Here is a 15286-nt window from a genome sequence, read left to right on the forward strand (position 1 = left end):
GCAAGATGCCTTTGCCTCTGAACATAATCATTCACAAACATTTAATGAAAATCACTGTGAATTATAAACTATTAGACATATTTTATGATCACAAAATGATACAATATTTTATATTTTATTTAATACAATCCATAAAAGAGTAAGAGGTAGAAGCACAGTATTTTCAAGAAAAATGTAATCTTTCAGGTTTTTAGATTGAGACGATTTAAAATGTTAGCAGTATTCTTATATATGTCAAAGGATCTCTTCCATTATGGAAAGAATAAGAGTCATTGATTCTTTAAATGAGTTGTCACAGTTATTTGTAATCAATGTTTCTTGCATGAATATTTGATCCTCTAGACCATGAGATTTCATAGGAATGATCATTTCAGCACACTTAGAATTCGTAATCTAATTCCAAATCAATATGTATAGACTTGCAAGGAAAGAGCTGAATAAGTATTAAATTCAACACAGGAACAGCATTTTGGATATAATTACCTCTATTGCTTATTATCTTGGTTGCATTTTAAATACTTACTTAGATTTTACAATTAAATTCTTACCATTTCTCTCCTCTAAATGTCAGTGATTTAAGAATGATTTCTCACTAAAGCACACCAGACTTTTAAATACATTTTTAAAAATCTAGCTCGACCAAGCACATCTGTTTCCAGCTCTAACAATTGCTAATCTTTCCATCAGCAGTCCTCAACCAGACATGAATTTGCTTTTAAACTGTTTCTGGTATCCACAAAAGAACTGCTCTTATATTTGAACAGTTTTATGTATAAAACCATAAAACTAGAAAGTGAAGGTAATTATCAAAAGTTTTGAGGAGACAGAGAGTAAGAAAGAATAATACATATAAAGTTTCAACTCATGCATCATGACACACTTTTTCTGAATGTCAATCAACTTGTATCTAGACTTTGAATATTTTGTCCTTACACTTACCTGACAATGCCATTTTAAAATATACCATAAAATCCTTCTTCTGTTGTAATCCATTATTAAAAAGAATTAAACAAAAGACATATAATTAATTATATGTGACTAGGTATTCTTATTAGTTCAGTTTTGAATATTTTTAAACATTTCATCATTATATAAAAATTAAAATAAATGTGCATACAACATTCATACAAAAAGATTCTAAGAATAAAATGAGTTACTTGTTAGGAGGTGAAAGAGATTTTTTTCAATCCCGTATAAATAGAACAAACCATTTATGTTTATAAATTTTCTTCATCTATAATAAAAATTCTGTCTTCTTTCTTCTATTCTGAAAACCCTACCACTATTATATATTGCAAAAGCATCACATGTGTATAAATACGTAATTCTGTATGGACATCAAACAAAGAAGAAATTTATATTTTATAATTGTATATTTGTTTTATTTTTTTCACCTAAATATTTTTGTTGATTTGTTTAGAGTGAACATTATCAGACTTGCTACCAAAAATCATCTTTGAATATAAAATATCAAACATTTAAAAATATACATATTGCTTTATAAACCGAATCGAAACCATGACTTCTTCCCCAACCAGTTACAATGTTAGTGTTAAATTTCTTGAATAAAAAGGCTTATGAAACTCAGTGACATTATCAAGTCTGCACTGCACACTAGTGGCAAGAGATAGTACATGCATGTGGCCTTTTTGAAAATTGGATTTCAAACCAATTTTATCTCACATATTAGTTTTCTTAGTCAAATTTAGAATCCATTAGCATATATAGCATATACACGTATTTAAGAATAACATGATTTTTCATATTGTAAACTATTCTTCCAGTAAAAGTAAACTAATTAATTGCAAATGTTTGTACCCAGAGTCTCCAGGTTCAGTTAGGTACTTGTGCATATATAAATATCACCAGTTCATATATTTGTGTAAGTGTGTGTGCATGTATACGATAATCTGCATATTTCACATGCACCTGCTAAATGTTAACCTACTTGATAGGATTTAGTTGTCAGTATTCTTGCTCATTATTTTCTTTCCTTTGATTTGCTCATTTTTCTTTCCCGAACACTAACCTGATACAATGAACACAGAATATGTACAATTACTTTCCTTTTTAATTTTTTGGGGGTAGGGTAAAGGATTGAACCCAGAGTCACTTTAACACTGAGCAACATCCCCAGCTCTTTTTATTTTATTTTATTTTTATTTTTTATTTTTTTTTACACAGGGTCTCGCTAAGTTCCTTAGGGACCTCACTAAGTTCTGAGGCTGTCTCTGAGTTTGTGATCCTCCTGACTCAGCCTCCCAGGTTGCTGGGATTACAGGTGTGCACCACAGTGCCCAACTTTCTTTTTGTTTTATTAAATTTATTTTTAACTGATACCTAAAACTTAAAAATTGTATATGTATCTATGAGACACTGTGTGTTGTTTCAATACATGAATACATTGTGTATTGAATACATTGTAGTGTGTACATCATTTTGAACATATCTATCTCCTCAAATATTTACCAGTTCTGTATGGCAAAACATTCAAAGTATTTTCTTCCAGATTTTTGAAACACGTTGCCATTGCTATAATTACCCTACTGTGAAACAGCAAGCCCAAACCTCTTAGTCCCATCTCAGTCACCCCACACTGCTTGACCTCCACTAGGCCTCCTTTTTCCCTGGCCCCAGCCTGTGGTCACCACCTTTCTACTCCCAACTTGTATGACATCTGTATTCTAATGTTCACTTTGGAGTGAGGTTGCACAGAGGATGTCTTTCTGCGCCTGACTTATTCCACTTAACACAATGATCTCCAGTTCCACCCACATTGTTGCAAAAGGCAGGATTTCATTCTTTTCATGTCTTTGAATACTAGGTATTAATAAACCATTCAAATGAGAGGGTCAATGACAATATTCTACAGGCAATAATGCAAAAGAAATGTAAAAAGGCAACTGGGGGGGCTGGGGTTGTAGCTCAGTGATAGAGTGCTTGCCTAGCACGTGTGAGGCACTATGCTCTATTCTCAGCACCACATAAAAATAAATAAATAAAATAAAGGTACTGTGTTCATCTACAAACAAAAAATATTTTTTAGAAAGAAAAATAGTTGATCATAAATAACTATAATGCTACCATGAACAGAACCTAAACCCACTAGGGATAAATTGATATTTCAGACTGCTTCATTAAAGAATATGAGCAGTTAGTTGTTTATGATGGATGGTAGGAAATACAACGTGAGCAGTCCCTTCCCAGGAGTCTATGGTGGGTACCGGGTACCAACCGTCATGTTGATCAAGAACCATCTCACCGTCTATATGTACACCTCAAATATATACAACAGAGGGTTCTAAGAAACAGAAATACTAACATAAAACTGCAGCACAGTGTGCCATTCAGAACCAGACTCTTACTGCCAGGGTGTGACTAAGTCTGCTACTGACGTGCTTTCAAATAGTTTTCTTTAGAGGAATTTCCATCTTTTAGCCACCTTCTCCTCTCTGCCATGCCTTCTGCCCTGGGTTCACTGCGTTACCCACTCCGAGACAGGCAACCTGCTGCCCGCTCTCCTCTGAATCTTGACGTACCTCTTGCACGTTGGCCTGCTTGGAGGCCTTTAGCTCCTCGTACTTCCATTTCCACAGGGACAGAGCTGACTCCAGGCGTTCTACCTCCTTTTCCAGAGCAACACGCATCCTAAAACATGTAAGAAGTAAAAGAAAGTGAAATAGACATATTTTGAAAATGATTTTAGGAATGTATCAATTTTTGTGTTTTCTTTCTTCCTAATCTTTGATACTTGTTAATGGCCATTATGAGAGAAAATGTGCTTTCAATGTATAAAATGTATAAATATTGACTAAAACTTGGTTGAATTTGTTATTCTGGCAATTAGCTTTAAGGTAGATCAAACAAAGTAAACTCAGCTTTGCCAACACTGCCCTTCTGCTTGCTGCCGTGCATTTCTGTCAGTTCCTCACATTTCCATGACTTCCACCCACAGAAGGACATACATGTTTCTAATTTCATCGCGGTTTTGACACATCTTCCTCTTGTAACCGTATATGAATGAAGCATCCTCTGATATGACACAGAACACCAAGAAGCTCGTCTAAGTTTAAAAATTAGTCACTTATTGGGGATCAAAAATATTTTTATTATTTGCAATTTAGTTTTAACAAAGCAATTTCACTGTGATCTCTATTTAAACTACTGGAAATAATTTAGATTCATGTTCCATTTGTAGAAATAGAAACAGAAGTAGGATAAAATCTGGTCTTTTAACACCTAAGCCTTTGATATTTTTTTTTCCTTGCCCACAATGTCCACTAGAGTGAGTCACTGAAAATAATTAATTTATGTGTGATTGTCATTAGCATAGGTTGACCTTTACAGCTGGCCTGTCCTCGCCTGTCTGAGATATTAGATTTCTGTTCAAACATCCTCCTTCTTTTTCCTCGTTTCATGATGGGGTTGATTTCCTCATTCCTCAACTCTAAGCTCAGACAGAGGATATTAGATGTGAAACAGCAAAAAACTAGTGAAGACCGCACATGCTCAGCTCTAGCTAAATAAATTCTGAGTGTTATATAACACTGAGATTTTTGTGTTTGATAGTTAAAGCCTTATGGTAATTATAATTAATAAGCACACAGATTTATTTTAGTAATGGTAAGTGCTATTAGGAAGAGCTTGAAATGTATTTATAAAGTAGAAAATGCATGTGGAATCAAAATTGAGCATCATTTACCTATCTGTAGGAAATATGAATTTTCCTAGTAGCAATGCTGTAAGAATAATTCAAATAGTATCAGGCTATAAATATATTAGTTTAATCCAATCAAATGGATAAGGAGACTATTAAAGAGTTATATAATTGCATTTGCATGAATCAAGCCACACAAGGATATAAAAGACTTATTTACAGCTTAGTTTAACTACAAAGGACTCAGGTTGAAAAAAATCCACCATAAATTTTATAAGGATTTTGATTTGCAATCCTTATTATCACAGCAAATACATTAAACAAAATTACCAAATGAAAAAGTTCAGTGTAGAAGTCTAGGTTTCAAAACTGTGCCTATGAATATCTATGCTTCCAATTAATAGCCTCGGCTCCAATTTCTGATGAGCAAACCCAGCCAGCCAACACCCAAGCTTCTTACCAAGATTTATTTCTGTCCAAATTAGTGACTGTGTTTGGGATGTTGAGAAGAAAAAAAAAAAGCACAGAAATAGTGTTTGGGATATTGAGAAGAAAATAAGTACAGAAATAATTTTCAGATCACCAAATATATTATTTTGTGTTGAATTAGAAAGTATGTCTACAAATCATTGAAATACTTTAGGAAATACAATACCTATTGGGCACATGGAAACTTTAAATTTGGGATGATAATGCATATTAGAATATTAAAAGTTTTCAGGTATTAACTAGCACTTTGAATTTAAGTTGAATAGTCTAAAAATTGTAGCTCTAAGCTTGAAACTTTGTTGGGACATTCAAGATAATCATCATAAAATTTAAAATTTTGATTTATTAGGTTTGAATGAATAGAAATTTGGAATATTGTCAATATTTGAAAAACTTAAATGGTAGACAAAATGTAAAATTACTAAAAAATTAATCAAAAATTTTAGTTAACTACATTTGTGTAATGGAATATGCCTTGATATTTTGCCTAAAACTAATTTTGTTATTTGAAAAATAGAATGTTAAGAAAATTATACTTGAAAAATTGATAAATTCTAGATATTTAAATCACAAATTCAAAATCCTATATATTCAGAAATCAAGTGTCACCTTTTGACATTGAATTTAAATCAAATGATAATTTAATAATTCAAATTAAGTTAAACTTTTTGGGAAAAATAATGTGCATTAAAAAATGTTATATGTCACTGAGAATGAATGTTGACCCACGTTGTGGCTTAATATTAAGTTTTATCAAAATTATTGCAGTTATTTTTCTTTCAGGGTTTTTTACCTAGTTGAAGAAGATCATCTCTCTCTTTCTTTCTGTCTTTCTCTTTCTCTCTCTGGACTCTCTCTGATTAGGTAAGGATGGTTCAAACACTAGCTAGGGGATTTATAATATAAATAATTATATTATTTCACATATACTTTCAGTCACATAAAATATAAAGATATAACTACATCTAGATTATATCTAGACCTAGACTAAATATCCAAAGCCAATCCATGAATTAAACAGAATATAATCAGGCCAAAGTAAATTAAAATTAATAATGACTTGTTTTCTATATAAAGCAAATTAGTAACATTTCAAATATAGTACTATTTTTTCTCTGTAAGTATGCATTTTAAATAAATATCCAGTATAGTACTATTTTTCTTTGTAAGTATACATCTTAAATAAACATCCAATATATCAGTTTCCTTAAAAAGTCAAGTACTTGTAGTAAGTAAAACATTACACTTTGATCATGTACAGGAGAAGGCAAGTAATTCACAAAAAAATCATTAAATGAACATGTGGTGCTTGAATATTTTTAGTGTGGCCCTATATTTTTAAAATGTGTGGTTTGGTGCAAGCATTGAGGATATTGCACATCCACATTTATGCAGCAGAGGGCACCCTACAAGTCCTTAATATTTTATCCTAATCAATTTATTCCATTTCAGAGAGATTTTCAAAAATGATTAATTCTATAGCTAAATGTACAATTGAAATGAATGCCAGGGTGATGCTACTTGAACTATAAGAAGCAAAGAAAAAAATCCCATATCTACTTTAAAAATATTACATATTTCATGTACACATTACTTAAAAGAACAAAATTAAAAACATAAGACTCAACAAAAATAGATCATCTTTTATTTGATATTATGAAATTTTAAAAATCAGATTGATATATATGAAATGTATAGGTGCTAAAAGGTAAAATGCTAACTAAAATTACTTTTATGGAAAGCTGTGATATATTTATGTCTGATTTTTAAAATATTTTTTTAAGAGAGAGAGAGAGAAAATTTTTTAATATTTATTTTTTTTTTAGTTTTCAGTGGACACAACATCTTTATTTTATTTTATGTGGTGCTGAGGATTGAACCCAGCGCCCCACGCATGCCAGGCGAGCACATTACTGCTTGAGCCACATCCCCAGCCCCTATGTCTGATCTTTAATACATTATTATCTATCATGATCTCACAGTAGTTGAAGATTAAATTTAGATATTTGTACAGGAAGACTATTCAAAACATTTCTTGGAAGTGAAGTCTTGAAACATTAATATCTGGGAATAAATACTAATAATTTTGCACTCTGGAAAATTGCATTGAAAAAAATGTCTAATCAGTATTTCCTAATAAGTCATTAGTTTCAAAATATTTTTGCCAAATAAAAATAATTGAGCATGAAAAACATAAATGTATTTATTTTTATGACAGTCTAAAATTTAGAGTTAGTATGTAAATGCTTGCTGGGAGCCATTAGCCAAGTAGGTATGACAATTTCCTTGCCAGCGTACCCCATGTTGCAGTGACATTGAATGTAGGTGACCTTGCTCAAGGACCAAGGCGGATTAGGGCGTACCCGGTTTAGGTTCCAGGTTTAAGGTTTAAGATTATTCCTGCTGGGAATAGGGCGTATCCTGCTGCCTGAGTTCCCCTTGAGTTCTCACGGGATTCAGACAGTATATTTTGGAGATAGAAGCCCAGTGGAGGTGGATTTGGGCAGAGAACGTGGATTTCCCCAGAACGTGTTGGTAGACGGCTGGTGTGAGTTCGGGAATAAAGAGTTGCTGTTTGAATCTACAAGCTGTGTGGTGGCTCGTGATTGTGTGCCCAGCCAGACTGCGGCATTTGTGCCCAGCCAGACTGCGGCAAATGCTAACAATAAAAGTTACTACAAATATGCTTTCACAAGCAACATAGATGTTATTTTGTGATCACATTCCCAGCTATTTATAATTATATTTTTATCAATGGGTGTTCTTAAGTTGCCAATAAAGCCATGTATAATTTATTTAATTAGATAAGAAATGTAATTAAGCACATTAACTCAGACAACAAGGCTTGGAGGTAAAGCAGTCAGGGACAAGTGCACTGTCATGCCACAGAAATGGTCCAAGAAGACCCCACTGCCTACAGCTTTCCCTGACTGCTGCCTGAACACTCTCCTAATGATAGTTTTGTATCTGGCAGCCAATATATTCAATATATATCACTTTTTGCATTGTGTTGAGTAATAGATGTACATATATGTAGGAAATAGAAATGTCATATTTATCTTTCTAAATATATACTATATATATATTTTATATATACATATATATATGTCTCTGTATGTGTGTGTGTGTGTATGTATGTGTGTGTATATATATATATATATATATATATATATATATATATATATATATATATATATATCTTTAAAGCTTTTTAACTCACTACACTTTCTCAATGGTACTTTAAATCTCATTTTATTACCAAAAATTTTCAACACTTAATGAAGCAAAGCAAAATATAAGCATGCTACTTTTATATAGAAAAACAGATTAAGGAATGAAAATAGGATGAACTGAAGCTCAGCTTAAATGACACAAAGCAAGCATTTATAAGGGACAGAGTGCTCTGCATAGTTGAAGTAGAAGACTGATTCATATGCTTAGACATTTCATCAAAGTAGTTTACCTCGTGGCCTCCTTTACAGAGGATTTGGTAGTGCCAAAACTCTTCTCTCTTAATGTTTAGGTCCACCTAGGTCTGTAAGAACATCAGGTTTCCTATCCTCACTCCAAATTTTGTACCTGAGATATCTTTAAGTATATATATATATATATATATATATATATATATATATATATATATGGAGTTTCCATATGTTGGGAAATTGTTCATAAAACTAAACAGTGTTCTGAATATGAACAATATAATAATTTTAGTGGACTTGATGAGAGGTTCTAGAGAGGGACATACATGGCTGGAAATGATTCCCTGTATTTCTGCAGCTGGTTCCTGTGTTCTAGTCAAGAGACTAGATGGAAACACAGAAAAAATTATATTCATAGCTTCTTTACTGAAACCACCCACTCATTGATATTCCAGGAAGAAAGGGTTATAAGATTAGAGAGAATGCTAGCAATACTATATCCCTGGGAACATTCTCATGTGGTATAAAGACTGCAGTTGCCTCCTGTGGGTTCCATGCAAAAGCTGATTGACAGACACACCCACCAGGACTCATGACCCCCGTGGAATTGTTTCTAAGAGGCAGTGGGAAGACAGAGCCAGAGCCGAGTCAGAGTCAGACCCCCACCCTCTTCATTCTTTGGCATATCTAGGTTTACATGCTGAAGTAGCTGAGAACTGAGAGTTTACTTCCTCTGGGGATTGACAATTCAGTACAAGGAAGTCAGAAATATGTTTTGTGTATGTGTATGCTGGACGCATAAAGGTAGCATATGAATACCATTAAAACCGGCATCCTAGAATAGAAAAGGGTTCTATCTGGAGAAATGCAGAACACCGTTCCTATTACACTGTGGCAGATTTGAGAGAAGTATATGACTGCAGAGAGCTAAATCCTTCAAGAAATAAAAACTAAAAGGCTTCAATTTCACTGAGAATTCAAGGGCCAGATGAGATTTTCAACATGTGTACAAGTGTAAATTGTACTCAGTTGCGTTCTTTTTTCTACTAATGTTTTTTTTTTCCTCTATTAGGAATTTATACTTGATGGTAGAATAATATAGTATACATTAGTACACAGATAAACATTTAACACAATCTATAAATGTTGTGAAGCACAGGTAAAAAATCTGCAAAAAGGAATTAGTATTGCTCGAAAAATGGAGAGTGAATAGTGAGACACTTCAGGCTGATGGAGAAGGAATGGCAGATAAACAGCTGCAGTACATTTGAAAAGCTTGTGCACATGTTTATTACTATTTGAGTCAATATAAACCAGATATCAAATATATAATATATTACATACTTATATCATCTATAAAAGTTGATATTATATAATTATTTAAATATGTGACATATATGGAAGTATATAATATATACTTATCATCTCTGGGTGTGTGTGCATCCCTATTCTTTTTCTAGCTCTACCCATTTAGAGTCTTTTGACTAAGGAGATGGAGAAATAATTACTTTCAGATTTGGTAGGTATATTTTAAAATGCATCAAAAATTCCATCCACATTATGCTAATGCTTTTAAGCTAATCATGAAGGAAACACACACACACACACACACACACACACACACACGGAGTGTTTCACATTTCGGCCTCTTTCCCAGACACCATCTGTGTGTAATCTTAACAAGAGTGCCATAAAGAAGTGCTGGGAGCCATTAGCCAAGTAGGTATGACAATTTCCTTGCCAGCGTACCCCATGTTGCTGACATGTTGCAGCGACATTGAATGTAGGTGACCTTGCTCAAGCACCAAGGCAGATTAGGGTGTTCCCGGTTTTAAGATAATCGTGTTTAGGGCGTTCCCAGTTTAGGTTCCAGGTTTAAGGTTTAAGATTATTCCTGCTGGGAATAGGGCGTATCCTGCTGCCTGAGTTCCCCTTGAGTTCTCACGGGATTCAGACAGTATATTTGGGAGATAGAAGCCCAGTGGAGGAAAATTTGGGCAGAGAACGTGGATTTGGGCAGAGAACGTGGACTTCCCCAGAACGTGATTGTAGACGGCTGGTGTGAGTTCGGGAATAAAGAGTTGCTGTTTGAATCTACAAGCTGTGTGGTGGCTCGTGATTGTGTGCCCAGCCAGACTGCGGCAAAGAAGAAGACGGGATAAAGCTGTCCCCCACATGATTGCCTCCTACCTGCCCTGATCATGAAATAATCCACACTCCTCCCATTGCCAGGGGCCCTCGCCCTGGAGCCTGAGTGGGCCAGTGAGACTGCCTCCACCAAAAGTGTCAGAAGAAACACTCCCTGACTTCACGTCATTAACATGCTACCTATTTTCTGGGTGATCTTAAGATGCTCTCATGCAATCTAATCACTGGGCTGGGAGGAAACCACGCAGTCCTGTGGTGAGTGCTACAACAGAGACCCCTGATGAGAACCAAGGCCAACCTCCAGAACTGTGAGTGATCCAAACTTCAGACATCCCACTCCCAGCCTTCCAGCTACCTGCAAATTGGAGCCATCCCAGCCAAAAGATGAGATGGGCTGTCCAGCCCTGCTTATGATGCATCAATAGAGTACATGGAGGCGTTGCTTTAAGAACCAGGATTTGGGCATGCAATCCCTGAGGTTCAGGAGGCTGAGGCAGGAGGACTGACATCAGTTCAGAGCCCGCCTCAGCAACCATAAGGGCCTAACCAACTCAGTGAGACCCTGTCTCTAATAAAATACAAGATTGGGCTGGGAATATTGCTCAATGGTTGAGGGCCCCTGAGTTCAATCCCCAATATCAACAAAACAAAACAAACAGGATTAGGAACATATGTTATTAAAGGATAGCAGCAGCATAGTAGCGCCACCTAGTGTCCTTAAGGGAAACAGTAGCCCAATATCTCTGGCTAGAACATGTCAGAACCAGGGAGGAAGGAGGTCCGGGTCACCTAGTCTCAAGTCCAGTGTGCTTCCTCTATTTCACCTTGGACAGCATGTAAGGGTTCCTTTCTGTGATTAATGAATCATAAAACTGATTTGTCCATTAATAATATTAACATTTATTCATCTTTGTTGACTCACTAAAGTCTAATAAAGCTATAAAACATAGAGAATACACAGTATTTTGAAAGTCTACATTAAAAATCCAAATACAATTACCATTAGCCTAATGAGAGATGATAACATGTTAATGGTAAAAGTCATCTTAAAAGAATGGTAAGGATTAACAAGTTATGAGTTACTTTCAAAATTAAAAGTGTGTGTGTGTGTGTGTGTGTGTGTGTGTGTGTAGCTCATCTTTTCAAATCGTACACTTTTTTTTTTGTTTCTCCAATCCCTGGGGATTGAACCCAGGGCCTCACACATGCTGGGCATAGATCTTATAACTTGTGTCTACACGTAGGTCAAATGCATCATCAAATGACCAGCTTATCAGACTGAAGGAATTCTGTTCAGGGAGACAAAGATGAGCACTTACTCTCTCTCCTTCCACAGGATTTCTTGGAAGTCTTCCAAAGGCAGCTGCCAGGCTGAGACTTTAGTCACTGCATTCTCTGGGGACAGGTTCCCTGCTGGCAGTCTCAGCCCAGGCTTCATGGCACAGCTTCCAAAACCACCCTTCCTGAACAAATCAGTGCAATCTGGATTTGGTTTCATCTCCTCATTTAATCTTAATGAATCAAGAACCACACCTTCTTCCTGAGAAAAGGAAAACATAATCCAATTATTGTGTTGAATATTTTAGACTCAGGAGAAAACTCATAAGCAAAACATTCTCAAAGGAAAATAAATGTTGTGATAAACATCAAATCTATATTTGCATTTCATTATCATTCCCTAAGGGTCATATCATGTGACCCAACAAAATCACATTCTCCTTCAAACTTATTTCTTTCTGTATTCTAACATTATTATAAAACAATTTCTCCAGGGGTCTGCTTTAGCTTGCAGTTTGTCTTCTTTTCCTAATCACAACTAAAAATAAACCTGGGTAAATTTGAATAGATGGAGAGTTTTTTATAAACTGATTAATTCTTTTTTAAAACTTATTTTGTCACAAGGCCCTTGAGAGTTTCAAAGTAAAAAAAAAAAAAAACTGATTTTTAAAAAAATTTTTTGAAGGATGGGATAGAAAGAATGAATTTTCAGGAAGGTCCTGAATGTTTTAATATGCATGCTTGTTTAATTTTAGTTGATTTTTTTAGATCTCACATAGAAATTAAGACATTTTAATAAACATGGAAATCAATTACCAGGACAGCACACTGAACCAAAAATCCTGTGTAATAATTCCAAAACTCCGTTGAACTCATGTTGTGGATATTTGTTTATAATTTAAATTTGACCTGACTTATGAGAATTAAATAGAAGAAAGCTAAGTGCAATTAAAATTTCAAAGATACTTTGATTTGTAGTATTTTCTTTTTAAGATACTATGTGAACACCAAATTACCTAGTATTATCCATGTCTTAATCGTATTCATAATTAATATTGCAATTATTTACAATACTTTAAAAACAATAAAATGAGTCCTGTACTTCATTTTTAAGGTCTAAGAAAAAAAATCATTGGTTAAGTAAAGTGTTCACCTAAGTTCTATGTTCACAGGTTTTCTTCTTGTGTGTCCAGAGCTAACAGTGAAACTTGTCAAAGTAAAGAAACCAAGTGAAATTTCTTCAACAGAAAACATTTATGTTCTTGCAATCATAAGGCATTTTATGTATTTTTTCCAAAATAAAACTTTGAATAAATACATCTATGTATTATTTGTTCTTAACACTAATGACACAAAGATATTCCAAGTGAAAGTGCAAGAATTTAAGAATTTCACAGCATAATATGTGTACAGAAAATCTTTCATTTTCTCATACACAGTCTAGTGACTTCTAATAATAAAGAAATATTTTTGTGGATTTATGGCACACTATATTGACTACATTCCTGTAGCCAATCTCTATTTCCAAATTTATATATTAACACAATTGAATTTGGAGAACATTTCCCATTCCTAGGAAGATGTACATAAAGGTACTAGCAGCCTGCATTGTCAAGGTAAGCAAAAGCAATTAGAAGACCAAACCAGTAGAAATAATCATGTTATTTCAGTCTGTTGAAATTCTTCATTTGCAATGGGATCTAGACTATATCTAACATAAATTGCAAACAGTATAAAAAACTTAAGATTTTAGATAAATTCTAAAGCTTCAAGATGTTGACCAACAGGTTTTTAGAGGTGGAATTTCATAGATGGGGTAACAATATGATTTTATGGACCAAGCTTTCATGAGTTTCTAAAATTTCCCTAAGTATGTCCCTAAGCACTTACCAGGTCATAAAAAGGGGGAGGAGATTATTGATAAATGAATGTATGAACTACTAAAACACATTTTTTTTAGAAACTTTATTTTATGCAGAATTCCCATAAATCTCAAGATGCAAACAACTCTAGAAAATTCCAAGTATGAATCATGGTATGTATTCTTTATATTTGCCCAAAGTTATATTTTTCCAAGTAGCGAGGCTAGTCTAAAGCCTTAAGCAACAATCTCCTCTAATAGTGTATCATTATTGACACACTTAGGGTGAATGGAGAGAAATCTCTCCAAATATTTTCTGTTCACATTTTTTAAATGCTGCACCATTTTTTTGCTATATGTTAGTAAAGTCACAATATGATTAATCGTGTTCCTGAAAACTCCATACCCATCCCTGATAGCTCAGAGCAGGGCTGTATTTGGAGATGGGGTCTTTCAAGCAGTGATCAAGTTAAAAGGGGGCATTCGAGAGGAATTAGTGACGCTGTCCCTGTAGGAAGAGGAAATCTGGACACAGAGAAGAGATGAGGTGAAGACACAGGGAGAAGACCCTACAAGCCAAGGAGAGAGGCCTCAGGAGAAGAGGATCCTGCAGACACCTTAGTCTTGGACTTCTCGCCCCTAGAACTGTGGAAGAGTAAATCAGTGTCGTGTGGCCCACCCAGATTGTGGCCCTGCTGGCCCAGGGAGAGGCACTGCTGGGTTTGTTCCTGTCCCTTTGTCCCAGGGGTCTGAACAACGTTCAAAGTGCAGCGATGTCTGGATTCCTGAGCGGATTTTTTTCTTACCTTATTCTTTGTGTCCTCCTCCTCAACAAGTTGTCTTTTCTCCAAACCGATGGAGCCACACATTGCTGAACTAGTTTGAAGCTCTTCTTTCCGGTGGTGAGACCCTTCAAAGCCAGGAAGCTCCAGGTCCTGGGTTACTGTGGCTTCTGTCACCTCCTTTTGAAGTGACAGACTTTGCTTCTTTTTCAGTGCGCTCAGCTCCTTCATGGCCATCTCTAGTTTTATTCTGAGTTGTCTTCCTTCCTCCCTGGCACTGTTCCTCTCGGCTCGAACTTTACTCCATTTTTCTCTCCAGTTGGCAGTGCAGTCTGACCACCAGCGCATGGTCTTTTCCATCTGAGCCGCCCTGGCCTTGACTTCCTCAAGTTCGCGCCGGCGGAGTTCCTCACAAATATCCCATTTGTTGGTGTTGAAGGGATGAGCACTGAAATCACAGGCTGCAGGAGAGGATAGCCCACAAGGTGGCAAGCAGGAACCACAGGTGTCCCTAGGGCAGGGGCTAGGAGCTTCCTTGTCACAGCGTGGCTTGATCGACGACTGTTGCATCTGGAAGATTTGAGTTTCCTCAATTAATCGATGAATGGAATCTAGGTTCATATTTGTCTTTCAAGGCCTAGGAAAGGAC

At 35.2% G+C, this 15286-nt stretch overlaps 1 protein-coding gene across 8 annotated transcripts in view; it reads right to left on the reverse strand.

The window, feature by feature from the left end:
* The window catches only part of Ccdc102b (coiled-coil domain containing 102B), a 214597-nt gene that overhangs the window by 169539 nt on the left and 29772 nt on the right, over positions 1 to 15286 (reverse strand). For all 8 annotated transcript variants that reach the window (XM_071602651.1, XM_027935286.2, XM_071602652.1 and 5 more), the window contains exons 2-4: positions 14662 to 15274; positions 12036 to 12256; positions 3540 to 3648 (exon numbers count right to left, since the gene is read on the reverse strand). In XM_071602651.1, coding sequence (XP_071458752.1) covers positions 3540 to 3648; positions 12036 to 12256; positions 14662 to 15258 — 927 coding nt within the window. In that variant the 5' untranslated portion in view covers positions 15259 to 15274. The remainder of the gene's footprint in view (positions 1 to 3539; positions 3649 to 12035; positions 12257 to 14661; positions 15275 to 15286) is intronic.

Source organism: Marmota flaviventris, chromosome 16 (assembly GCF_047511675.1).
Source record: "Marmota flaviventris isolate mMarFla1 chromosome 16, mMarFla1.hap1, whole genome shotgun sequence".
NCBI classification, from domain to species: Eukaryota; Metazoa; Chordata; class Mammalia; order Rodentia; family Sciuridae; genus Marmota; species Marmota flaviventris.